General features: G+C 52.4%; 2 protein-coding genes across 3 annotated transcripts in view; one reads left to right on the top strand and one right to left on the bottom strand.

The window, feature by feature from the left end:
• Window positions 1-23,740, top strand: part of PPIP5K1 (diphosphoinositol pentakisphosphate kinase 1) — a 94,280-nt gene that overhangs the window by 57,496 nt on the left and 13,044 nt on the right. The window lies entirely within an intron of this gene.
• MAP1A (microtubule associated protein 1A) lies at window positions 1,229-21,898 on the bottom strand. 2 transcript variants are annotated; one of them, XM_008016846.3, is made up of 7 exons: window positions 21,626-21,898; window positions 20,559-20,660; window positions 12,124-12,206; window positions 11,735-11,875; window positions 3,336-11,523; window positions 2,975-3,195; window positions 1,229-2,775 (listed from the first exon to the last, which is right to left on the bottom strand). In XM_008016846.3, exons 1-7 carry the CDS (start codon window positions 21,861-21,863, stop codon window positions 2,620-2,622), a joined length of 9,129 nt encoding a protein of 3,042 aa, XP_008015037.2. In that variant the 5' UTR covers window positions 21,864-21,898; the 3' UTR covers window positions 1,229-2,619. The 2 variants fall into 2 exon arrangements, with proteins under 2 accessions (XP_008015037.2, XP_008015038.2); XM_008016847.3 differs by lacking the exons at window positions 20,559-20,660; window positions 21,626-21,898 and adding an exon at window positions 15,160-15,252.

The raw sequence follows: 23,740 nt of genomic DNA, 5'->3' as shown, positions 1-23,740 counted from the left end.
GGTGGCATATGCCTGTAATCCCAGCTACTCAGGAGGCTGAGGCAAGGGAATTGCTTGAATCCAGGAGGTAGAGGTTGCAATGAGCTGAGATCGCACCACTGCACTCCAGCCTGGCAACAGATTGAGACTCTGTCTCAAAAAAAAAAAACAAAAAAACAGAGATCAGGCATCCCAAGAGGTGCCTACAGCAGTTAACCCACTATCTCAAAAGGTTTGTTTGTTTTTTTTCTTTTTTGAGACAGAGTCTCGCTCTGTCGCCAGGCTGGAGTGCAGTGGCGCAATCTCAGCTCACTGCAACTGCCGCCTTCTGGATTCAAGTGATTCTCCTGCCTTAGCCTCTTGAGTAGCTAGGATTACAGGTGCCTGTCACCACACCCAGTTAATTTTTTTGTATTTTTAGTAGAGACAGGGTTTCGCCATGTTGGCCAGGCTGGTCTCGAACTCCTGACCTCAGATGGTCTGCCTGCCTTGGCCTCCCAAAGTGCTGGGATTACAGGTGTGAGCCACCATGTCTGGTCCCCAGAAGGTCTTTATTGAGTAAGTCGAGTGTTGGATGGGGGACTGGAAAGAGTTTCCCTCTCTGTGAAGTGCCAGAGGGTACATGCCTTCTCACCAAGTTCTTGGAATCATCCTGTTAATTTTTCACTCTGGAGTGTCAGGAGGAGTTTATATAAAGGGGTTATGCCCTTTCTCTGCTCCCTTGACATCTTTACCATGAGAGAGCCCAGAACAGTGGGAGGGCTAGAATATGCCCCTCCCCAAATATACACATTCAGCCTGGCCACTTCTGACATACTTAGGACTATAAAGGGTTTCCATGGAGGAGAAAAGTCGACCATTTTACTCCACGGAAATCCTGACTGCACAAGGAGAGTCGTTTCCAACCTCATTAGGCTCTGGATCTCTTAGGGTCCTTCATCTTCTTACCTCTTTAGCCCAAGAGGCTGTCCAGGGTATCTGATCCTGGTTGTTTGGTCCTTAATTCTTGACCCCATGGAATGCATATCTCCTCCCCAGGAGGCCCCCTGCTCCTCTTCCCTTCCCCCAAACCAGACGTATGTACCCACCCTAGGCTCCTATTCTCCATACTCAGGCACAAGTGTTTCCAGTAATCAAAAGCATTGGAGTCTTCCAAGATAAATTCAAGACTGGTTGAAGCAGAGAGGTGGAAACCGGGGCCCAGTAACTAAGCATGTATGGAGTCAGAAAAAGCCTAAGCGGCACTACATCATCTGCAATGAACTGGGTTTATTGTTAGAGTTGGAGGTGGCTCCGTTACAGCAGCTGGGAACTATAGCAGGGAAGTGTGGGGAGGAGCAGAGCACAGCAGCACGGGGAGGGTGGAGCTAGGAAGAACACAAGGTGGGCTCATTTTGGTTTCCCAGTCGTTTGGCAGAGAAGGTAAGCCCACATGACTACCAGCTTCTGGGTTTCTCAGTCTGGCAGTAGTCTGGCAGGGCTGCTCACTGGCTTGCTTGGGGTGAGGGCCTCTCCTGGGGTGGTATTTTCAGCCCGTTTTCATTTCACTCTAGGAGTTAAGCTATGGCTCAGCTTCTCCCTTTTTCCTTCCTCCCTCTCATTTTCCCTAAGTCCTCTGGCCTGGCCTCCACCTCCCAGATCCTCTGTCCAAGAGCAGGTTTGGAGAGGCAGCCAGTGTTCCCATTTCAGCTGCAGGATGGCACAGTGGAATGTTGGGGGAGTCACACATTGCTGGGGTGTCAACTGTTGGGATGTCAGGCAGTGGCTTATTTTTAACCCATTACACACCAGGCCACAGCAGATGACCACATGCACAGAAGCCAAGCAGGGGATGAGAAGGGATCAGGATAATTGAAACAGGGTGAGTAAAAACTTCAGAGAGTCAGGGAGTTTGGAAGAATTCTGGCATTGGGGCTTGGGCTCTCCTTGCCCTTTTGTGCTGTCTGGACACAGCCCTGGGATGTGAATGGTATAAAGCAGGGGCTGGGGGATAAGCTCCTTTCTCCTCTCACCAGTCTGTTGGTCTAAAGAGCTTCAAGTTTTAAATTGAGACATTCAGATACTGAGGGAAGCAATAGAACAGTGTAGCAGTGGTATACCCCCAGGCCCCTGCTAGAATTCAGACCCTGGTGGGTGAGGAGATGGGGGATGGGAAATGGAGAAAAGGATGCAGCTCTGGGCACCTCACTGACAGTATCCTGCCCCCAGGTCACATAAATTACTATTGGAAATCCTTCCCAGGATGCCAAATAAATAGATTGAGATAAAGAGGTCCCTGGAGTTGGGGATATAATCTCCCTCTACGAGGGAGGAGGTTGCTCTCTGAGACCCATCCTCAGTCCCCATTCAATACCAGCATTTGACAGTGCTAGGAGAGGGTTCTCAGGCATCAGATGCTATCTTATTCTAATTTTTCCCCTCCCCCATCCTCTCCCTGTTAACTTTGGTTTGAGACCCCTCTCAGAAATGGATGATGGGGAGGGACAACCCCTCCCACTTAGCCCAGCCCAAGTCCCCACAACAAGACATCTCCCTCCCCTCCCCCTAGCTCCCATGTCCCTCAACCCCAGAGGACTCAGCAGTAGCCATTCTCTAAAGGAGCTGGGGGAGTGGATCCTTGGGGAAGGGAGGGCGGCTCTTTCAGAACTCAATCTTGCAGGCAGGGAAGGACTCATCCTGCATGACCACGGTGCTGCTGCTAGCCAGGACCAGGACGTTCAGTTGCTGCTGCTGCTCGTGAGTTTGTTGGTACCACTCACGAGTCACCTCCGTGTCATGAGTAGGGATCAGAGTCACCTAGGAGGGAGATAAGACATGCCTGATGTGAGAACATGAAGGGAAGGTAGGTGAGGGGGAAGAGGCACCCGATGGTCTCAGAAGCAGCCCTGCTGCCCTTAGAAAAGGCCCATGCTTTAATAAATAGGGACTGTGTTCCACTATTGCCTTTTGAGTGAGCTTTGACCAGACTACTTCCTTGGTGTCCTTTGCTACTCACCTGAAGATTCTCCCCCCACTGGGCCTTGCCCTCCAGCAGGGCATCCAGCACAGCCCGGCTTGGCTCTCCATTGGCAGGGTCATTCCCACTGACCACATAGTAGGATGCACGCACTCGACGGAAGAAGTCAAGGTCAGCAGTCTTGCCACTGCAATGATTCGGGATGTAGGCGAGATCCACATATACAGGGGCACCAGAGCCGCCCTTGGAACTCAAGGCCACTGTAGAGACAAGCCAGGATTCATTGTAGAGGAAAAGTGGAACCCTTTTGGCAACCTTCCCCTCTTTCCCACTCCTGGAGTCTGACCAGCCACACCCAGCCCTAACCCACACTCTCTGCCACGTTTCATGATATACGTACTCGGTCCTGCCTTGAGTCCATTGACTAGGCCTTTGGACATGGGGCTGTGTCCATCCTTTTCCTCTGCTGGGGTGACCTGGCTTGTAGTGCTGCGTGGTCGGGCTGGGGCCCGGGATGCTCGATCTGCAGGCCCTTTACCAGGGGTGGGTGAACGTTTTCCCCGAAGATCCAGACGCCGTGCAGGGGACGCTGGCTTGGCCTTGCCTGGGGCCCTGCGCCCTACTCGCCCCTGAACCTTCTCCTTCTCCCGTAGCCTCTCTACTCTCCCAGACTCTGAGCTGAGCCCCTCAGGGTCAGCCATGCACACATCAGGGCGGGGAGGGGATGGGCGGGGGTCTGGCTGTGGGAGAGGGGGTGGGTCATGGCCAGGCCTGGGGTGGTGAGTACCACTGACACCCCCAGCTTTGTCCACAGGCAGGAAGTCCCCGTCTTCATCTGAGTCGAGGGCTGCCTCAGCTGTGATGGATGGGCACTCCTCAGTTTCTGGCGGGACATCAGAATCTGACTGTGAGGAGCCTGAGTCACTGGCTGATGTGGGGGGTGTCTCATCAGTCACAGGGCATGGGCCCCCCGTGGTCCCTGGCCCTCCTGCCCGACGCCGCCCCCCTCTTCCTACTAGTTGACCTTCCTCAGTTGAGAGGTCGCTATCATCTGTGGATGGGGGCAGAGGTGGGTTCAGGAAGGATGGGGAGAGCTCCCCACGATGGGGCCGGGGCTCAGTGGCACATCCCTGGGGCCCAGCTTCGACCTCGGGAGAGGCACTGCTGGATGGACCCCTGGAGCCCCCTGCAGGACACAGTGGCTGCTCAGGGGAGAGCAGTGTGTCAGGCCGGGAGCTCCTCTCAGCTCCTTCAGGCCAGGCTCCACGTTCCCAGACAGGACAAGCCGCAGCCTCTTCGTTTTCAGCCTTGGCTGGGGCAGGGCCTGGGGGGTTAGGGCTGCTTTCAGTTGGGCCATTGGCTGCACAGTCCTCAGAGGGACCCTGGAAGGGGCTTGGCTTCTCCGTGGCTGCCCCTGAGCACTCCAGGTGGCACGGCAGGGTGCCATTACCCATGTCTCCAGGCAGGCTTGGAGCCGGAGCTAGGGCCAAGTCCAGTGAAGCTGGGGGTGCTGGGCTCAGAGGAGTGAGGTCCCAGAGGCTGTGGGCAGCTGGTTCCGTTCCTGGGTCCAGTTCTCCAGACTCCTGTTCTGCAGCCTCAAGGCCTGGAGAGAAGCGCTCAGCCACACTCGAAATCACAGGTGTGGTAGCTTCAGAGGAGGAGCCATCAGACAGGGCTGGTGAGGCAGGTCGTGGCAGATTGGAGAGGAGAGGGGCCCCAGGAGAGCTGGGTGATGGGAGCTGGGGCAGTGAGGAATCCAGGCTGGGGGCCTTGGTCACTTCCAGGTATTCATCATGCCGGGTTCTGGTGGGGGGTCCTGGAGCCAGAGCCAGAGCTCGGTCGCCAGAGAAGGCAAGGGAGCCACAGGGTGCTGAGCGGGGTTCAGCTGGAGAGGGTAGCTGTGGGGGAGCTGGCTGCAATGAGGAGAAGCCAAAGGCTGAAGCAGGGAAGTCCAGACTGGGTCGGGCAGGTCCCAGGTGTGAGTCCAAGGGAGGGCTAATTCGTGCCTCAGTTTCTGGCCATAATGTGGGGGGCCCCATAGGAATGGGGTGAGGAGGACTTGGGGATTGGGCCTCTTTTTCTGACTGTTCCCGAGCCCCCTTCTCCAGTTCTGAGTCACTAGTGCTGTCATCCCAATGACTCCGGCCTGATTCCTTGGGGGATGGGGACCTCCTATCTGGGCTGCAGCTCAGGATGTTACCATTAAGAGGGGGGCTTGGGCCTTTGCTCAGGATAGGAGCACGGGGGGGAACTGCAGGTGGGGTGAGGCTGGGCTCCACACTTGGCCCTGGCTCTGGCCTTGGGGGTACAGTGGGTCCTGCCAGGGCTGCATAGCTGAAGGTTGGAGTGTCAGATTGGAGGCTCTTGGGTGAGACAGGAGATGAAAGCTCCTTCTCTGCAGATGTGTTTCGGCCGGCAGCCTCCTCCTTGGTTGAGAGGCGTGGGGGCCAATCCCCAGCTGCTCCAAGTGGAGGCTCTCTAGTGGGGCATGCAGGGCCAAGCCCAGTAAGCATCATCTGCTCATAGATGTCTGCATACTGAAAGCTTCTCTCATCAGGATAGGGTGTGGGCTCTCTCTGCTCCGGCTCAGTCTGCTCAGGCTCCATGGTGGCATGGCTTTTGCTGGCCTCTGGTACCTTTGAGCTGTGTGAGCTTTTGTCAGGAGCCTCAGCCCCACCTTCTTCTTCCCTTTCCCCTTCAGCCTTGCGGTAGTCCTTCCCCAGCGGGGAGTATGGCCCACCTTCCAACTCAGCTGCCCCCTCCTGCACTGCAGCCACCACACTGTCATACTCAGCTGTGCCCCAAGAGAAGGGTGCAGGAGTGTGGGGCTCTGGGGCAGGGGTGGGGGGACCTGGAGCTGGGGAAAGGGGTGGAGGGGGGAGGGGTCTGTCCTTGGGCACCCAGGGTGGGATGTCAGCCAGCCATGAGGGGGTAGTGGGTTCATTTTTCATGGGTGGCATGAGCTTAGGGTCTGGGATAGGACTCTCTTGTCCTGGGGCTGAAGGAACCCTTTGTCCAACCATCTCAGGTGGGGAAGCCGGAGGGGAGATGATCTCAAAGGGAGAGCGGGTCAGTTTGTCCTCTTCCTCTGGTGGCAACCCAACTGGTGATTCAGCAAGCCAGCGCTCCACCTCCAGCCCCTTCTGTGGGGAGGATTCCTGGAAATCCTTGAAGTCTGAGGCCCAGGGGCTCCGGGTTGTGTGTTCCCGCGGGGGCACTTCTTGCTCATCGTCTGGGCCCTCATCTAGGAAAGTACTTTCCCGTTCCTCAGTGTAGCGTGGGCGGGCCCCCTGACCATCCAGCTCGTGAGGGAACCAGACTTTCCGCTCACAGCTTAGCTCCCTCCAGTATGTGTCCTGTTCCAAGGCCACATCATCTCTGCCTCTCCAATACCTATTGTCCTGCTCAGGAGATGTATCCTCCCATGCCGGGGCAAGCTCTTTCTGTTCTCCAACCGGCTCTTCTCTGGTAGGAGATGTTTCTCGCCACTCCTGGACCACATCCTGCCCCCTCCAGTACTTCTCTTCCTGCTTTCTGGCCTTGCCCTCCTGCACTAGGCTCTCTTCCAGGCCCAGAGCTTTGGTCTTCTCCAGAAGAGCTTCTAACTTCTCTTCCATGGCCTTGACCTTTTCTGGGGATTTTTCCTCTAGCATCTTTGGTTTCCTGGTTTTATCCTCCTGCAGTAGGCTCTCCTGTTCCTGAGTTTGGTCCTTCTCTTCCAGAGCCTTAATGTTTTGTTCCAGGGCTTCATCCTTCTGTCCCAAAGCCCAGTATTTTTGTTCTAAGGCCTGATCCTTCTTTTCTGAGATTTTATCCTTTTGTTCCTGGGCCTGGTGTTTCTGTTCAGGGGCTTTGTCTGTCTGTTCTAGGTCTCTGCCCTTCATTTCAGTGACCGTGTCCTCTGGAGCCTTATGTTCAACACTTCTGACTTTTTGATCTAAGGCTTTGTCTATCTCTTCTGGGATCTTATCCTCCTTTTCCAGCACCCGGTCCTTTTGTTCTAAGTCTTTATCTTTTGGTTCCAGAGCCTTGTCCTTCTGTTCCAGGGCTGTGTCCTTTTGTTCTAAGGCTTTGTCTTTCTCTTCTGGGATCTTATCCTTCTGTTCCAGGGCCTTGTCTTTTTCTTCTAAGTCTTTGTCTTTTGGTTCCAGGGCCTTGTCCTTCTGTTCCAGGGCTGTGTCCTTTTGTTCTAAGTCTCTGCCTTTTTGTTCTAAAGCCTTATCCTGCTGTTTCACAGCCTCGTTCTTTATATCCAGAGCCTCATCTTTCTGATAGATGGCTGTGTCCTTCGGCTCTACTACCTCCTTGTGCTCCAGAGTTTTGTCTTTCTGCTGTAAAACTTCATCCTTTGGCTCAGGTTCCTTCTTCTTCTGTTCTGAGGTTCTGTCCTTCAACCCTGGAACTTTATCTTCCCACTCTATGGCAATGTTCTCCAAGGCAGGGCTTGGCAAAGACTCAGGACTCTTGGAGAAGGAGCTCTCAGGTGTCAGAATGTGTTCACCAGGGCTTGTGATCGCCCCAGGTAAGTACTTCCCATGTCCTGAAGGTGTAGAGTGAGATAATGAGCTGGCAGGTAATTTCCTGTCAAGGCTCTCATCTGTGATGTTTGTCTGTGCAGAGTATCGAGTCGTCCCGTCTGTGGGAGGTGACACTGTGGCTGCATGGGGCTCTGGAACAGACATGGGAGCTGCGTGGTGAGAGGTATCCTCGGCCTGCATCAGATGCCCCGTTTCTTCCTTCCCAAGGTTTAGTTCCCCAAACTGGAGGGTGCCAAGGCTTTCTGGAGAGAGTTGCTTAGAAGAGACATCCAGGGAGGTCTCCTTGCTGGGACTCTCTTCTGACAGAGAAAGTGACTGGGTGTCTTCTGGAGATACCTCTGGCCAACGGTCTGTGTGTAGGTACTGCTCTGTCAGGCCACAGGGAGACTTGGGGGTGGGCTCTTGGTTGGCAGTGTCTGGGGAGGCCACGCTGAGGACAGAGAGGGATTCTGCATCGTCAGGAGAGAGGCTTCTGTCAGGATATCTGAGCACCTCATCTTTCTGAGGTTTGACAGGTTCTTGGGGTAATGTCCTCAAACTTCCGGGAAGGGCTTCTGCTCCCAGAATGGGGCCTGTGGGCTCTCCTGCCTCCATAGTCTCAAAGACTATTGCTTTATCCTGCTCTGGCAGCAGTTGAATGGTACAGCCTGTAAGTCTCTCATCAATGCTGACAGGTGCTTCCTGGGCCTGGGGGCTCCTGGGAGGAGGAAGCTTCTCTTCCTTCTCTAGTGTGCCCTCTTCAGGCCCTGGCTTGACTGTCTCCTCCACAGCATCTTCCTTGCCCACACCTGGTGTGCGCTTAGTGTCTCCCCAGGAGTCTGCTTCCTGAAAGTCTTGGGGCTCAGACTTTTCTTCCACTGGGGACTGATGAAAGGGTGTGTGGGTGGCACTGGGTGGGCCAGATGGTGGAGGAGAAGCCATCTTCACTGTGCTGTCATCTGGGCTAAGGCACCGCTCCTCCGCTTCTCCAAGGGCTGGTTCCCCTGGATGTAGGGCATGCCCAGGGGCACTAAACACTGGAGTTCCATATTGACTGCAAAGTTTCTCAGACATCCCTACATTTGCTGTCTCCTCCTCTTCCTCTTCCACAGCTCTCTCTCCAGACAAGCCTTTCCCTATGATCTCTCCTCTCTTCTCTGACTCCCCAGTCACAGAGAAGTCCTCACAGGGTGGTGATTTGAAGCCCTTGTCTTCTTCCAGTGAGGAGGTGGGTGAGATGGTACCAGCTGATGGCACATAGTCCAAGCCCTGCGTAGCTTCAGTACGGGAGGAAGGGATGCTTGTGACTGTGTCAAGCAGCAGGGAGCTCTTGCCTGTCTCCTCTGTCTGGGGAGCTGTAAGTGAGGCCACAGATTGGTCCTCAGCCACTGATGTGGCAAAGGAAGAAAGTTTGTCACACTCAGTTATTGAAGTGGCTGAGGACACATGTTCCTCTTCAGCCAAAGGGGCAGCCACTATGTTAGTGGGGTAGGTGAGTTCAGTCTCTGGCGCTCCATAGACTTTGCCAGAGGTAGCAGGAACAGCACTATCGGCAGGTTGGCTGGCTTCGAATGGGCCAGCACCTTCAGGCCCGGGGAGGTCATACGTACTTGTGTGAAATCTGGGTGGAGCTGGGCGCTCCTCCGGCTCATCATGAATCTCCTCATCTGAGATGGTCTGCTCAGTCTCTGAGTAGCCAGGGATTGTCTCATCCTGGATGTAAGAGACATGCTCAGTGGCTCCTGCAGGTGTGGTCAGGCTGCTTAGGAATGATGAGGTCTCCTTCTCAGGGGCCTTGCCTTGGAGTCCCAATTCCCGACCCCCAAAAGCCTCCCTGCTCCTTGGAGTTACCTTCAAGGCTTCCTGCATATGTTTTTGGTAAAAACCCTCAGCTTTTGTCGCGTCCTCTTCCTCCTCATCTGAAGGGTGTACCTCCTCCATTTCTTCTAACTCAGCCTTTTCTATCACATCCTCCTTTACTTCAGGTTCACTTTCCTCTCTGGCTTCTGTTCTGTCTGGGAGCCTCTCTGCTTCCCTCTGTTTCTCTTCCTCCCAGGTATCTTTCTCTTCCTCTGTTTCAGCCCCAGAGTCTAGGCCTCTGTCCTTGCTGCCTTGTTCCTCAGGGACCTCTGGGACAACCTCTTTCTCCTTCATCACATGTTCTTCTTGTCCCAGCCCTGGAACACAGGGTGGTGTTGCCTGGATAGCTGTACTTGGGGGTCCCTCCTCTGCAGTGTATAGAGGGAATGGCTTATCTCCTAGTCCCATGTCCCTTTGTTCAGCCAGCAAAGCCGTCTCCTCACGCTTCATCTCCTCAAAGTCCTGTGTGAGGTCCTCTGGTGAGGACAGGACCAGCTCCCTGTGCCCACTGATGGTTGGGAGTGGTACAGCCCCCTTCTGGGCTGGGGATGTCCGGGGCTCGGAAGACAGCTCCTTCTCCCCACGGACAGCACGGCTCCTGTCTACTTTGACTCTTCCAGGGGCCTTGGCTTTATAGAGGGTCTTACGTACCTCAGGAGTAAAGGGCTTTAGGTCTGGCTTGGAAATCTTCTTGACCTCAGGTTTGGTATCTTTCCTCTTCTCCTCCTTCTTGGCATCCTTCTTCTCCTCCTTCCTTCCTTCATCCTTCTTGAGCTCTTTCCTCTCTTTTTTGATCTCTTTTTTCTCCTTGTCTTTTTTTTCTTCCAGCTTTGATATCTTTTCTTTAAGGTGCTTTTTCCCTACCTTGTCTTTGATCAGCTTTCGCTTCTCTGCCTTCAGTGCCTCACTTGACTCTGTCCTCACCCTCTCAGGCTTGGCAGGCTTCTCTGGGGGCTTCTCAGATGACTCTTTTGCCTTCTTCTCTGTTTTGGCTAACTCCTTGGCCAGCTCTGAGCGGGCCTCCTTGGCTCCCTCTTCCACCACCTCCTCCCGTTTGGCCAACTTGCTCACAGCTGTCTTGGTAGTGGCTTTGAGGCTCTCCTTGCTATCAGCCCGCTGTTTGATTTTGCTGGGCTTGAGGTTGGTAGGCACAGCCCCAGAAGCCAGGTCCTTCTGTGTGGCCACAGGGTAACGCAGGAAGTCCAGATGCCGAAGCTTTTCCAGGCCCTCCAAGATCTTGTTTTGGGGAGCATTTCCTGGAAAAAGCACACGCACAATCTTCTCAGTGGGGTTGGCTGGTAGCCAGACCACCAGAGCAGTGATAGAGGTAAGGTAGGGTACGGAGATCTCAGCCTCCTTCCCATTGGCCAGCACGATGCCTGTCTTGGCTTTACTATTTCCTGCCCACTTTTGCATGAGGAACTGCATCTCCTTGCTGTCCTTGACAGGGTTGAGGACATACATATCCAGCCGGCCCACACCCATTTTGTGGAAGAGGGTCAGTGGCTCAATGGTGTTGCTGACCACACGATACAGAGGCTCAGCCTGGATGCCCAGGCGGTTTAAGTGCTGCAGAGTGAGGCAGGCCTCCTCAATGCTGCGCTTGGCTTTCCGGGAGGCATCAGGAAGCCGCAGCTTTTCAGGCACGTTGAAAAAGACAACTCCAAGCTCAGGGGAGATAAGGTTCTTCACCCAGTCGCTGTAGCTGCTAGAGCCCTGGGACTGCTCCTCCTCTAGCTCTGCCACTTTGCGCTGCAGTAGTCCATTGATGCCTGGCAGGTTGTCTGCCCCAATGTGTGTGAGTAGCACCGAGTCAATGCGGTCCAGATGCCGCACCAGCTTCCAAAAGCAGGACTTGCGATCAGAGCCACCATCCACCAGGATGTTGAAACCATTGACAGCAAAGAGGGCAGAGTCCCCACGACCACCTGGGAAGATGTAGCAACAAGGCTTCGAGAGCTTGAGAAAGCCCCCTGAGGTGGGGGGCTCTAGCAGGTCAAATGGGGATGGCACGTCCACAGTCTCAGAGACATACTCGGAGAACTCAGCCACGCCATCCATGGTGGGCAGCGTGGGCTCAGGGTTTAGCCGGAGGTGCAGGGTCTCTTGGGAACTGGATAATCCCAGGTGGCTCCAATCACCTTCCCCTAAGCACGACACGGTGAGGAAGGCCTGGATCCCAGGGTCTCTATTGCTGAGCAATTGGGAGATCTAGAAGAATAGGAGATAGAAACCTGATCAGGTCACTAGAGTTGTTTTGGTCTGACTCAGATTCAGTACCCTAATCTTCACCTCTCTCCAAGGTGAACTCTTACCTTTCTGCCAGGAACCCCCATGGTCAAGCAACATGAGACTTTCCCTTAGATCCCTCCCACAGCTCTAGTGCTGCCCTTTCTCCTGGACACTCTGGCATGGAACTTACCTCGGGGTTGTGAAGGACCTGGGCAAAGTTTTCATACGAGTAGGTGCCACTCTGCAGGACGAGGTCTCCCCCGGGCTCCAAACTTTGCCCACTCAAGATTAGTAGTTTATGAGCTGATGAGCTGCTAAGAAGATGGTGAACCTGGAATGGAAGAAGGAGAGTGGTCACAAATCTAGGAAATCCAGGGGAAGGCAATGAATGGCTCCTCAGTACCTCAAGAACATGCTCCCAACTGGTGTCCGTCACAACACCTCCAGAGTGGGCTGGGGACAATAAGTCAGCGTAGATGGCAGAGAGAGGAATTCTTGGCCTAATAGTGGTAGCACTGGCAAGGGTGGGTATAGCACTTGCATGAGGCCTGCTTGGCAAGGCACAGGCCCTGGTCTTACCTCAGAGCTGATGCTGTCTGCACTGGGATTTACCAGGATGATGGTCTCTAGGATCTCACTCTGGTGGCAAAGGGTCCTCTGGCCTGAGGGAGAGATGTAGGAATTTATATTGAGAATAGGTATAGAAATTGTGGTGCAGGAGAGGAAAGAATATGCTATCAGGAAATGGGGCTTAGAGGAAAGAGAAACTTGGGTATCCTTAGGCTCTGTCACCTTGGATACTGCTGAGTAAGGTCTAGGAACTGGCTCCTCCAGCCCTTCCCTTAGAGGGCTTCCACCTCCCCTCTCCCACATTGGCTGTCCTCTCCTTCCCTTCATCTACCACACCCTCTGCTGCCTGTGCCCCCACCCCTCTGCCTGGAACTATGGTCTCAGACTGCCCTGTTGACAAGAAGCTTTTGTCCTTCTCGAGCACTAAGCTCCTGGTGCTGCCTGGGGATGGGGGGCTCAGCTGGAGAAGAGGGCCCCTGGGATGATGATCCTCACTTCCCTTTCTCCTTCCTGGCTTGCCTCTGCCCTGGGGTTTCCTGCCAGCAGAGTGTCTAGAAATAAGGAAATAGGAGCTTCTGTATGTTATCTATAGACTCCCTACCCTTCTTGCCATCCAAGTCCAGAATTCCTGTTCCAGAAGACCCAGAGAAGCCTGTGCTATGTAAACTTTTGGGGTTTTATGATTCAAAGAATGGACATAGGGCTATAACTTCCTGTTCTGTCCTCTGGTTCCTCAGAGGCCAAGCCTGCACTAATGCACATGCATACAATCATATTATTCCCACTCAAAAGTTTTCACAGCACCCTCTTCTACCTCATCTTCATGTCCCAAGTTTCAGAGAGGCCAGATTCACTACCCCACAACCTATTCCTTGTGAACAGTTTCTTCTCTCATCTTTGCCCCTTTCCTAGGGGCCTCTACCATGGACATGGGGAGTGAAAGTTTCTTGAACAAGAAACATATTAATAAGGAAGGAGCAATTTAGGGTGTTCCCCAGGCCATGGAGTAGATAAGGCATCCCCAAATCCCCTATTTCCCTTCTCCAGCCTCACATGAAACACCAAGCAATTCAGCAAAGAAAGGAAGTGGCAAATCAGACAGAAGATGCTGAAGAAAAATGCTGCCATCCCCTGCACCTGCCCTTCCTCTCCCAACCTCCTGTGCAATTGCAGTACATGGTGGCATTAACCTAACAGAGCATCCAACAGATGGCATTGGGCTGTCTGAAGGATACTAGTGGGAGGGTTCATAATTTGTCCCTTAGACCCTCTTCTGTGACCCAGCTGTCTCTTCTTTCTGGGGCTTGGACAAGAGAAGCCTGGGGCCAGGGCCTTTGTTAAGAGGAAAAGCCATGGTGCCAGGATCAGGCAGATCTGGCAGCACAGGGCTGCAGATGCAGCTGTGGGGAAATGAACGATGGATGGTGTCAGAAGACCAAACCCCATACAGGGTGGGTTGGGCCAAAGGGGAATTCAAGGGTTCCCTTCTATACACTTGATAATTGAGGGAACATTTGAGATAAATTCAGAGGACAAGAGCCACCTCAGATGTTGGCAAGGGCAGGGCTTGGGGCAAGTGAGGGATATCAAGGTTCGGGAAGCTGCCAGCCTTAAGTAGTTCAGATTTAGAGGGGCAAGAGCTCCCTCCACACAAATAAGGTCACAGATTTGAGGTAGGAGGGTCAGAAAGACAAATATCTATAGCACACACTGATTTGTTTTCTATCTACCACTCCCCACCCCCAACCATTTCTTACGGTCCCCATTTATCACCACAAGACTTCTATGATCCCAATTCCTGTCCTGACATAAGGTCCTATTCCTCACCCTATCCCTGGGAGTGGTACTGACTTGAAATTAAATGGTTTATATCCTTCCTGTGGCTCTCTTTTTCAGGCCTGGGAGAAAGCCGTTTCTTCTGCTCCCCTGGCTCTCTCACTGAAGGGAACTGACTCGTTTTTTCATTTTTCTTTGGAGAGGACCATCTTGTGAGGCAGGGGCACACAGTACTAGGCCAGTGCTGGAGTGGGGGGTGGGCAGCGGTGCGGAGGCTGAGCAGGCAGGAGGGCAGGTGTCTCCGCAGTGAGGCAGAAGGGGAGGGGGGCCGTTTGGGCAGCTGCAGTTTGCCGCAGTGTGTGAGTGTGCGCGCTGAGCTCTGGCTCCAGCTCCGCCCCCACCCCCCACCCCAGCATGACAAGTCATTTTCTTGGCTGCTTCTGCATGGGGGGTGGGGATTGGGGGGATGCAGAGAGAGAGAAGAAACTGGCTCCTCTGTTCAAGAGCCCCCATCTTGGGAAGAGAAGCAGAGATGGGGTGGGGGTAGGGCTGAGACTGGGAACCTGTCAGGTTGACACGACGGGAAATGCAGGGCAGCCACTGGGGAGAGAGTTCATCTCCAGAGTGGCCTCAGCAGGGCCAGAAAGCGGGGGTTTAGAGTCCCAGTCTAAAGCTAGCCACCGGGAATAGGGTAGGGGGAGCCCAGTGCAAACCGGTTGATCTGTGCGGAGGCGCGAGCCACGTCTTAGTGACCCTTTCCTCCCTTCTTTTCCGTAGTGTCCCCCACCTTCCCTTACTTGGCAAAAACTCACTGCCCTGCTCACCCCCAGCACAGGAGCAGCTGAGCAATCTGGCAGCTGACACCCAGGGGCCCTCCCATTAGGCACATTCCCATAACATCCCCCTTTCTCTCAGATTCTTCTGCCTCTGACCAGAAACATAGCCCCCAAATTCCTCCAGCACCCTGGGCTGCCAGGCAGAGCCAGTGGCACCATCCTCTGCTGCTGTCCCAGGCTGATGTCTCCCACCCCCGCCCAGCTGGAGAGGTGGACTGTCACAGCCCCTGGTGGCCTCTGGTTCTGGGTCCAGGCTGGGCCCACAGCCAGTCATGTTCATCTTCTCTCTCCATTTCTCCAGCCTGCCTTCTGCCACTGGGCTAGTTCCAGACGCATCAGATTAGGTACCAACCAGCACCCTTTCCATGACCCCCATCCCACCTCCCCATCACAGTGTATCCCCAGATACCAAGCCCTTTGGTTCGGTTCTTACCCTGGGGTGTAGGAGGAAGCCTCTCATGGAGGTGGCAGCTCCGGCCTCAGCCGGCAGCTTCAGGGAAGAGTCTGCAGCACTTGGGGTGGGAGTGGGGGGGGGGTGCTTGATGAGGAGGGCGGCGCCAGGGCGGGGAAGAGGGGCTGGTCCGTGACGAGGCACTGGAGACTTAACTGTTTCTTTGCCTTCACGACATCCGTGCTCCAGTGCTTTTGCTTGGCTCTGTGGGGCTGAGGGATTGTTTAGCAGCTCAAAGAGCTTCTACAATGTCCTATGGCCCACAGGACCTTTCTCTCCAAACCCTGCTTGGTTAGGAAATACTCTTTTAGCATCAGCCAAAAGACCAAAGCCCCATGCTAGGGCACAGAGCGAGGCTACAGGAGGCATGAGCTGCGTGGGCTCTCCCCCTTCTCTTAGAAACCATCTGCTGCCTCTCTTCCTCAGATGGACCCAGGGAGTGACCTTCAGTCCCTGGAGGAGCAGGAGACAAAGGCTATGGGCCCAAAAGCATGGGGTAGGAGTGGGGAACTGCTTAAGAGAAAGGTTGGGGATGGGGAGATGTGCTGCCTTCTTCTGAACCTCAGCCCTACAGAAACCAAGGAGGGCAGAAATAAGTCTTATTTTAGGGTTAGAGGGTAGTTTGAAATTCTGGAGTGGACACATGGTCGCTAGCCTGCTGGGGTGGGGCACAGGGACCCTGAGAGCTACAAGAAGTTCTGTGGGAATGCAGCATAACACAGTAACCACACAGGCACTGATTCTTGGGATTCTTGAGTCATTGGATATGAAGAGACAAATCCCTGAAGGGACAGGGAGCTTTCTGCCTTAGAGTGAAGGAGTTAACAAGCACCAAAATGGATCACCAGGGCCTCCGGACCAAGCAAGGTTGTAGGCCAATTATTAAATGTAACAGAAATACTCTTTAGATTAAAAACAAAACAAAACCCTATAATGACTTTGTAGGGTAGTTGGGTTCCTGCTCTCTCCTTGTCTCTTTGCCATCTCTGTATTATATTATTTTGATCCTTCTAATGTTTATCCTGTTTCCCTTAGTCTCTACCTCCGATTCAGATTTAGTAAAGTGCTCTAGGACTCAAAGGAAGGATCTGGAGAGCGATGGCACTTCCTTCCAACCTGAGGATGCCATGCTCTTACATAGTCCTTCCCTGCCCTCTTCCCATCCACCCTCCCGAGTCCTGGCCAGCTCCTAAGGCCTTCCTCACAATCACAGCCGCACACTCACACCCCAACACTAGCCGCACCCTTGCCCCGGGCTGCCAAGAGCTACTTTTGAAGGTCAGAGAAGCCAAAATAGTCTGTGCTCTCAGCATCCCCCTTAATTGCAGCCACAGGAGAGGAGGAGCTGAGTCACTAGTACTCTTGGGGGTTGAGGGGACAAAAGAGGAGCAATCCTTGCTCAGATCCGGGGATGCAAATCTGCAACAATGGCAACAACCCCGTTTGGGCGGCCATCTGCAGAGATACACAGGGAACAGGCTGAGTTCCGAGCATCACAAAAGGGAAATATCCCTCTTCTGCAACTTCATCGTTCTTATTTCCTCCCACCTCAAGCCTTCTATCTCCTCTCTGCTTTCTAGGGCTTTCTTGAGTGTGTTAGGACGGAAACTTGAGTAGACATTTAGTTTACGAACAAAATAACATTTCCCAGACCAATAGACAGCCCACCCATATTCTCAGCTGCCACCCCCAAGGGCCACACCCTGGGCATGGTGCCAACTCACAGTGGAGTTTTCCTTCAGCCTTCACCCTCTGAACAGCTACCCACCACAACCAATTCTCCACCTGCTGTATTCCTAGGCTCTGCTGCAATGAAATGGTGAGATGCCAAAGAAGAAAGAGAGGCTTGAGCTGAGATACAAAGTAAGATACGAAAGCCCGGATTTGAGGCCTGATCCACCATTTTACTAATCATGCTGCTAAACAAGCGACTTAACCTCTCTCAGAGCCTGCTTCATAAACTATGAAATGAGTATAATATTAGTACCATCCTCCAATAATGTTGTGAGGTTTGAATTGTATAAAAGATGGAAAAAAAAAAAATGCTGCTTCATTCCTAGACTTCCAAATCTGCAATGTACAAATGCCACTGGAAGTCTTTCTCCCTTTTGTGGAAGATTTCTGAGAGGTCATCTAGGTGATCAAGGAAATCATAAATCAGGATCTCAGACCAGATCAACTCTGGAGAATTCTTAGCTCCCGGGTAAACCTAGAACTAAAGATGCCAGCAGTATGAGACTTGAAATCCTATTCATGTCCTTGCTTTCCCATTTCAGAGAGCAATGCAGACCCCGGTTCTAGGGGTTAATGAGCTGCGGTATTAATTCAGGATAACTTTTGTATTGGTAGAAGTAATAGAGCTATCACTTCCTAAGTCCATCAGTGGAAATGGAGAGTCAGACCAAGGCCTCCAGATTGGTCCCTCAGCCTGTATTTTTATTTATTTATTTATTGAGACGGAGTCTAGCTCGTTGCCCAGGCTGGAATGCAATGTCACGATCTCGGCTCACTGCAACCTGTGTCTCCTGGGTTCAAGCAATTCTCCTGCCTCAGCCTCCCGAGTAGCTGGGATTACAGGTGTGTGCCACCACCCTCGGCTAATTTTTGTATTTTTAGTAGAAAGAGTGTTTCACCATGTTGTCCAGGTTGGTCTCAAACTCCTAACCTCAAGTGATCCACCCACCTCGGCCTCCCAAAGTGCTGGGATACAGGCATAAGCCACCATGCCTGGCCCTGTGTTTTTTAGTCTTAGAATATTAGTTATGAATTATGAACCCCCTTCTATTTCCTATAGGTATCCAGTAGTAAAAGAATCAGAGAGTTATTGAAACTCAGTTTTCCACTGTCCTAATTGTTTCTGAATTTGTATTAGAATGCTCGGAAGATCCAGATTTTTTGTAGGGGTTAGAAAGTCACCACTGGAGAGACTACCTGGTGCAAAAATCACCTTTGAAAACTTTTACCAGACTTGACCACTAGAAGGAGCTGGGCCACTGACTCTTTATCAGAGGGTCCCTTCTTTTCTGTGTGTGGGTATGTCATTGTGGAGGGTGCAGTGCCTAGGAATAATTGCACTCTCCTTGTCACTGTAGGGTACATTTTTGTCTGCTTTCTCAGCATTTTGGCCCAGGGCTTGAGGATAGGTGATAGGAATGGTGGCCCAGCCCGTGGGGTAGTCAAGCCATAACGCACTAGCATATCCCCTTGATCTCATCCCAGCTGCCTGGTCCCCTTTGCATCCTTACTAACAGAAGGCTGAAGGGAGGGGCAGTGTCTGCAGCTGCTCTGGGCTGACTGTTGTTTGTGGGGACAGCTGAAAGAGGAGCCAGCAGGGGTGGGGCTGTGGCTGTCTTGAGCTGTGTGGGTTTTTCCAGGAAATTCTCTACTATTCTCCTGTGACATAGACAGACCATGATAAAAATGTCCAAACCTAAAAATATTCAGTATGCCAAAGTAAGCTCTGATCTAGAGTACATGGCCCTAAGCCCCTTGAGGACACCACAGCCAAACTCTCTGATGGAAAGGGCCTAGGAGGTGTTTATATATCAGTGCTTATTTCTAAGAAGTGCCTGAGAATAACTATGTATTTCCCTGTAAGTGTCTTCCCAAGTATCCCTGTATCTTAATCTGAAGAATGGCTAAGTACTTTGGTTTCAATTCTTTTCATTTCTTACATTATTCCAGAAAGCAGCCTACGCTCAAGTCTCTGTAGCCAAAAGGACAAGGTTAGAGAATTCAGTGTGAATTATTAACATCAGCAGATAATCCCCAAACTTCTGTTCAGTCATTAATTTCATCCTCTGTCATCCCTGTATCTGGCCTTGCACTAAAGCTCCTAGGAGTACTAAGTGGTAAAACTGCCGATTTGCATCATCAGCGATAATGGAGGAAGCCATGACATGAGTAATTCTAAACAGAAGCATTCTCAAAAGAGTGAATAGCCTTCTTTACAGGAAGCCAGTCACATCAGGAAGATGTCAGCCTCACATATACTAATATAAAATTGCTGTATATATTCCTAGGCTAATGGAGCTTTAGTCATATTAGCCTTATTTTCTCCAACTTCCTAGCAGCATCTATAAGCATCAGTGATCAGGAAATGATCAAAGATTTGGCAGTTAGGAGCAGTGGAAAAGGAGGAGAGGTAATTAAGGAAAGGTGACTACTATACTGGGTAATTGAGAATTATCTGTATAAGATATGAATTCAATCATTCAGTTGCAGTGACTGTTGACCTGGATGGATTTTATATTCCATTAAGCTGCATGGATTGGTGTGTCAACATTTTCCAATAACATAACAAGATACCTAGCCCCGGTTTTTTTTTTTTTTTTCTGATGTGGAGTTTTTCTCTTGTTGCCTAGGCTGGAGTGCAATGGCATGATCTTGGCTCACTGTAACCTCTGCCTCCCAGATTCAAGCAATTCTCCTGCCTCAGCCTTCTGAGTAGCTGGGATTACAGGCATGTACCACCACGCCCAGCTAATTTTGTATTTTTTAGTAGAGACGGGGTTTCTCTCTTGGTCAGGCTGGCCTCGAACTCCCGACCTCAGGTGATCCCCCCCACCTTGGCCTCCCAAAGCATTGGGATTACAGGCATGAGCCACGGCGCCCGGCCTTAGCTCTTTTATAATAGCATGTAGAGCTTTCTGCAGTCACCTCACAGATATCTGTCATGGAATGGTAGCTCCTAAAATCTTATTTTCTCAAATCTCTAACCCACCCAGTCTTCCCACCCAGCAGAATGGGAAACTGCATTACGTGAGCTTTGATTTGGGCCAAATCTCAGAGTACAACTTGATCTTGTAGCAGTAAGTTCAGGAGCCCCCTCCTCCACTCTGGATTTGATGGTGCCCATCATCGTGTAAGTACCAGGATTCCGCTGTGCCCTGGAAATCTGTTGGCTAAGCTAAAGCAGGAACCAGAAACCCTGAAACCTGTACAGCCTAAAGAAAAATGCTAAGCAAGGGTCTAGGAAGATGAATGGGGGATTCTGAGGTGTCTGTAAAGGGAAGCAGGGAGACTGGGGTATGCAGAAAGGGGAACACAAATGAAGAGAGTGAATTTTTGCATGACAGATGATTGATCACTAAGAGGAATCCCTCGTTTCTTTAGTGCGTGTCAACAGCTATCCACAAACAATCCTCTTCTCAGGGAGAAGTTATGACCTCCAGACTCCTTCCACTATCAAACCATGTCTGCAAAGTATATTTGGTATGTGGGGACAGCTATGGAATTCCATGACTTTCCTCCTCTATAAAGTTCCTCCCTTCTCCTCCACCCAAACATCCCGCAAGGCAACTTCTCCCAGGGAGACTGGACCACTGCTCTTCTGTGACCAGCTCTTACCCAAAGGACTGAAATAAAACATTAGTCCTAACCTTTGACCTCTGAGGAGAAGTGAGCTAGATGCCGGGTAATGAAGAGTCTCAATTGTTGGTTCAAGTCAAAGGATGACAGGTCAATGTTCCAGGAGAGAATCCCTGTGGGAGAAAAACAAGGAGGGTTCTGGATAAGGTTGCGGGTTGTGGGGTGGTGAGACTGCAGGAACACTTTCAAGTTCATAGAACAGGTAAGGAGACAGAGGGTATATGGACAGTTGCCATGACCAGCCTCAGTGATGTCTCAAAGAAAGATGGCTAGTAGTGGTATCTTTCTCCCAGTTTACGCCTTTTCTAGGCTTTGCCTGAGCCAGAGGGAGAAGGACAGAGTTTAGACTAAACTCAGTCATTAATGAGTTTATAGGTAGGAATTTTCTTGTAAGGTTCCCCAGTTGTGGTGGAAGTGACACCTAAGGGCCTATTCCCAGATACTGAGGGCTACCTTCCCCACATTTACAGCTAAGTAGGATTCTAGGTTCGCCTTCTATGCTCCCTTCCTCGTCTCCAGCCCTCCACAGCTTGCTTCCACCCGCAGGTGGCTCCGCAGCACTGCACCACAGCCACAGGCACAGCACTGGGGAGGGAAGTGAGGACTTAGGAGCTGGTAGCCACGAAGGTCACTTCGTTGTTGGCTGCTGGCATTCAGAGATTTGAGATTTGTACGGGGCGTTCAGAAAGCTCCCTGTGCTGGCTCAGGGACCATAAAGAAGATACAGCAAGATAGGGACGTGGATTCTCCAGGGGATGGTGAGGACTTTCAGGACACCTGGTCCAAAACACTGCGGAGGAAGGTGTGACCAGAGGGGCCCCAGGGGCTGCACAGAGCTTCGCTGCCTCAGGGAGACTGCGGAACGCCACGGAGTGTGCGGGAAGGATGGGCAAGCGAGATGTTAGTAGAGAGAGAGAGGATACGGACACATGGCATGGAAGATGCAGGTGACAAGGGGCAGATCTTAGGAAGTGCAAACTAGGGATGAAGATGCAGACGTATGCATTGGGAGTTGAATGCAGAAGGCGGAGAAGCACAGGGTGGAGATGCCTGAAGCACAGCCAGAACAGTGGCTCACCTTGTTCAAGGTGGGCCCGCACGGCCCTCAGCTGACTCTCTGTACCGATATCGCCGATCACAATTAGCAAAGAGTGCTTCTGCAGGTCCCAGCGTGCAGTCGCCACCGCGGCTCCGGCCTCGAACAGCGGCTCCGCGGGGTTCTGAGCCAGCGGTGCTCCGGGACTTCGGAGCCCCAGCCCCGGAGTCGTCTCCATGGCAACGCCGTGAGGCCGCGCAGGCCCGGCCTCGGTCTCCATGGAAACTCCGAAGGAGTGTTAGGCCGGCAGCGTCCGCTGCAGGGAGAGTGCGCGCTGTTCTTAAAGGCTGGCGGCAGCTGCCGTTCATTGGCTGCTGCCTGTCAGGGGGCGGGGCACAGGCGCCGCAGGGGCGGGCCAGGGCCGGAGATGGAAGCTCCTGCTCTGCGGTCTCGCCAGGCCGGAGGGTGGTGGCCGCCTCCTCCCTCCCACCACGCCGTCCCCAGTACCCCTGGGAGCTTCCACTTAGACTTGAGCGGGGGTGGGGTCTCTGGGGGACCCATTGGAGGGGCGAGGCGGTTGCCTCGGCGCCGGAAGAAGCTTCTAGTTAAGATGTGTCCCTGATAAGTATTGTCTGGCAATTCCGCAGCCTCGCCCGAACTGAGGGGAGCCATCTTGTCCCTCTCTGTCTTAGAGTTTGTATCGTTGCCTCCATCTGTGTCTGTGTGTCTGTATTATCGTTGTTTGGCGTTTTTGTTTTTTGTCACTTCCTGCCTGGGTCCTGCCCGAGGTCTCCATCCTCGGCTTCCCTGTCCTTGCCCCAGGCCCTGGGAGTGCTCTGGAAGGCTGCGCAGTTTTGGAGGGGACAGAATGACCTTCCGGCCTTGAGTCCCTGGTGAGTTGTTATTCTGAAGATAGCAGTAGGCTGGCTAGTCTCCATCTCTGCTGAGTGCAGGACTTGAGTGCAATGAGCTCAGACTGCAGCAAGGGGGATTTGAGTAAAACCTAGGAAAGACCTTCCCATCTCCAAGTGATGTGACAGTGAGACGAGTCTCCCTCAGGAGACTGTTGTATTACTTCCCCCCTCCCCGCTCCCAGGAGTTCTTAAAACAGAAGGGGCAATGTTTGCCCCAAAGAAGAGGTGGACAGTTCTAAGATCAAAACCAGAGAGGTTGGGAAATGACTGAGGAGGCCTTGCACTGTTTTATGACTGACTGGAACATCTTTGTAAAAATGTGCTGTTAGTCTAGCCTCCCCCATTCCTCAGTGTACCTCTACCTCCTCCACACGCCAGTCTTCTTTTACCCAGGATAGCGAATCATTCTGTGCATGTATGTATGGGACGGCCTATATTTCACCGTAGGGCTCCAGCAGCACTTTTTTTTTTTTTTTGTCTCGTTTGCCTTCGCTTTGGAGATAGTACAGGGAAGAAAGGAGCACAGTACCAGATTCAGCAAGGCTGCCTGTGAGCCACATTCTGATTGGGCAGTGTCTGCATGTTAAATACTTCACAGTGGCCGGGCTCAGTGGCCCACGCCTGTAATCCCAGCACTTTGGGAGGCCAAAGTGGGCGGCTCACTTGAGGTCAGGAGTTCAAGACCAGCCTGGCCAACGTGGGGAAACCCCACCTCTATTAAAAAGACAAAAATAAGCTGGGCGTGGTATTGGACGCCTGTAATCCCAGCTACTCGGGAGGCTGAGGCAGGAGAATCACTTGAGCCCCGGAGGCGGAGGTTGCAGTGAGCCAAGATTGCACCACTGCACTCCAGCCTGGGTGACAGAGTGAGACTCTGTCTCAAAACAAAACAAAACAAACTTTACAGCAATCCTGGTCCCTACCAGGGAGCATGTGTTACAGGAAAACAGCCAGTCCACTCTGCAACCAATTTGGACATGGCCCTGAAAATCCTTTTTGCAGCAGAAAGGGGAAAATAAGAGTACTGGTAGAATGTCAGATGGTGAGGATGCCTCACCCTCTAGTCTCATGACTATGACACATGAGACAGTGTTCTGCTGTACCTCTGCCCCACCCCACCCCCCACTATTTGTGGATCTGAATCTGGAAAAGAGCTTGGAGAGATGTACAGGCCTCCTCTTCTGCAATCAGAAAAAGAGTACCATGTGGAGGCAGAGAGCCAGAATAGGTTGTGGGGAGAAAG

Source organism: Chlorocebus sabaeus, chromosome 26, assembly GCF_047675955.1.
Source record: "Chlorocebus sabaeus isolate Y175 chromosome 26, mChlSab1.0.hap1, whole genome shotgun sequence".
NCBI classification, from domain to species: domain Eukaryota; kingdom Metazoa; phylum Chordata; class Mammalia; order Primates; family Cercopithecidae; genus Chlorocebus; species Chlorocebus sabaeus.
Note: the sequence above shows the minus strand (reverse complement) of the source record. Positions and strands in the feature narration are given on the sequence as shown.

What these genes read in the sequence shown, in the direction of transcription:
- MAP1A (XM_008016846.3), bottom strand. Translation starts at nt 21,863, where the DNA reads ATGGAGACCGAGGCCGGGCCTGCGCGGCCTCACGGCGTTGCCATGGAG. An exon ending in TGGACTCAAGGCAGGACCGA is followed by an intron (nt 3,196 to 3,335) that starts GTACGTATATCA and finishes TTGTCTCTACAG; the next exon opens with TGGCCTTGAGTTCCAAGGGC. An exon ending in AGTGGGGGGAGAATCTTCAG is followed by an intron (nt 2,776 to 2,974) that starts GTGAGTAGCAAA and finishes TCTCCCTCCTAG; the next exon opens with GTGACTCTGATCCCTACTCA.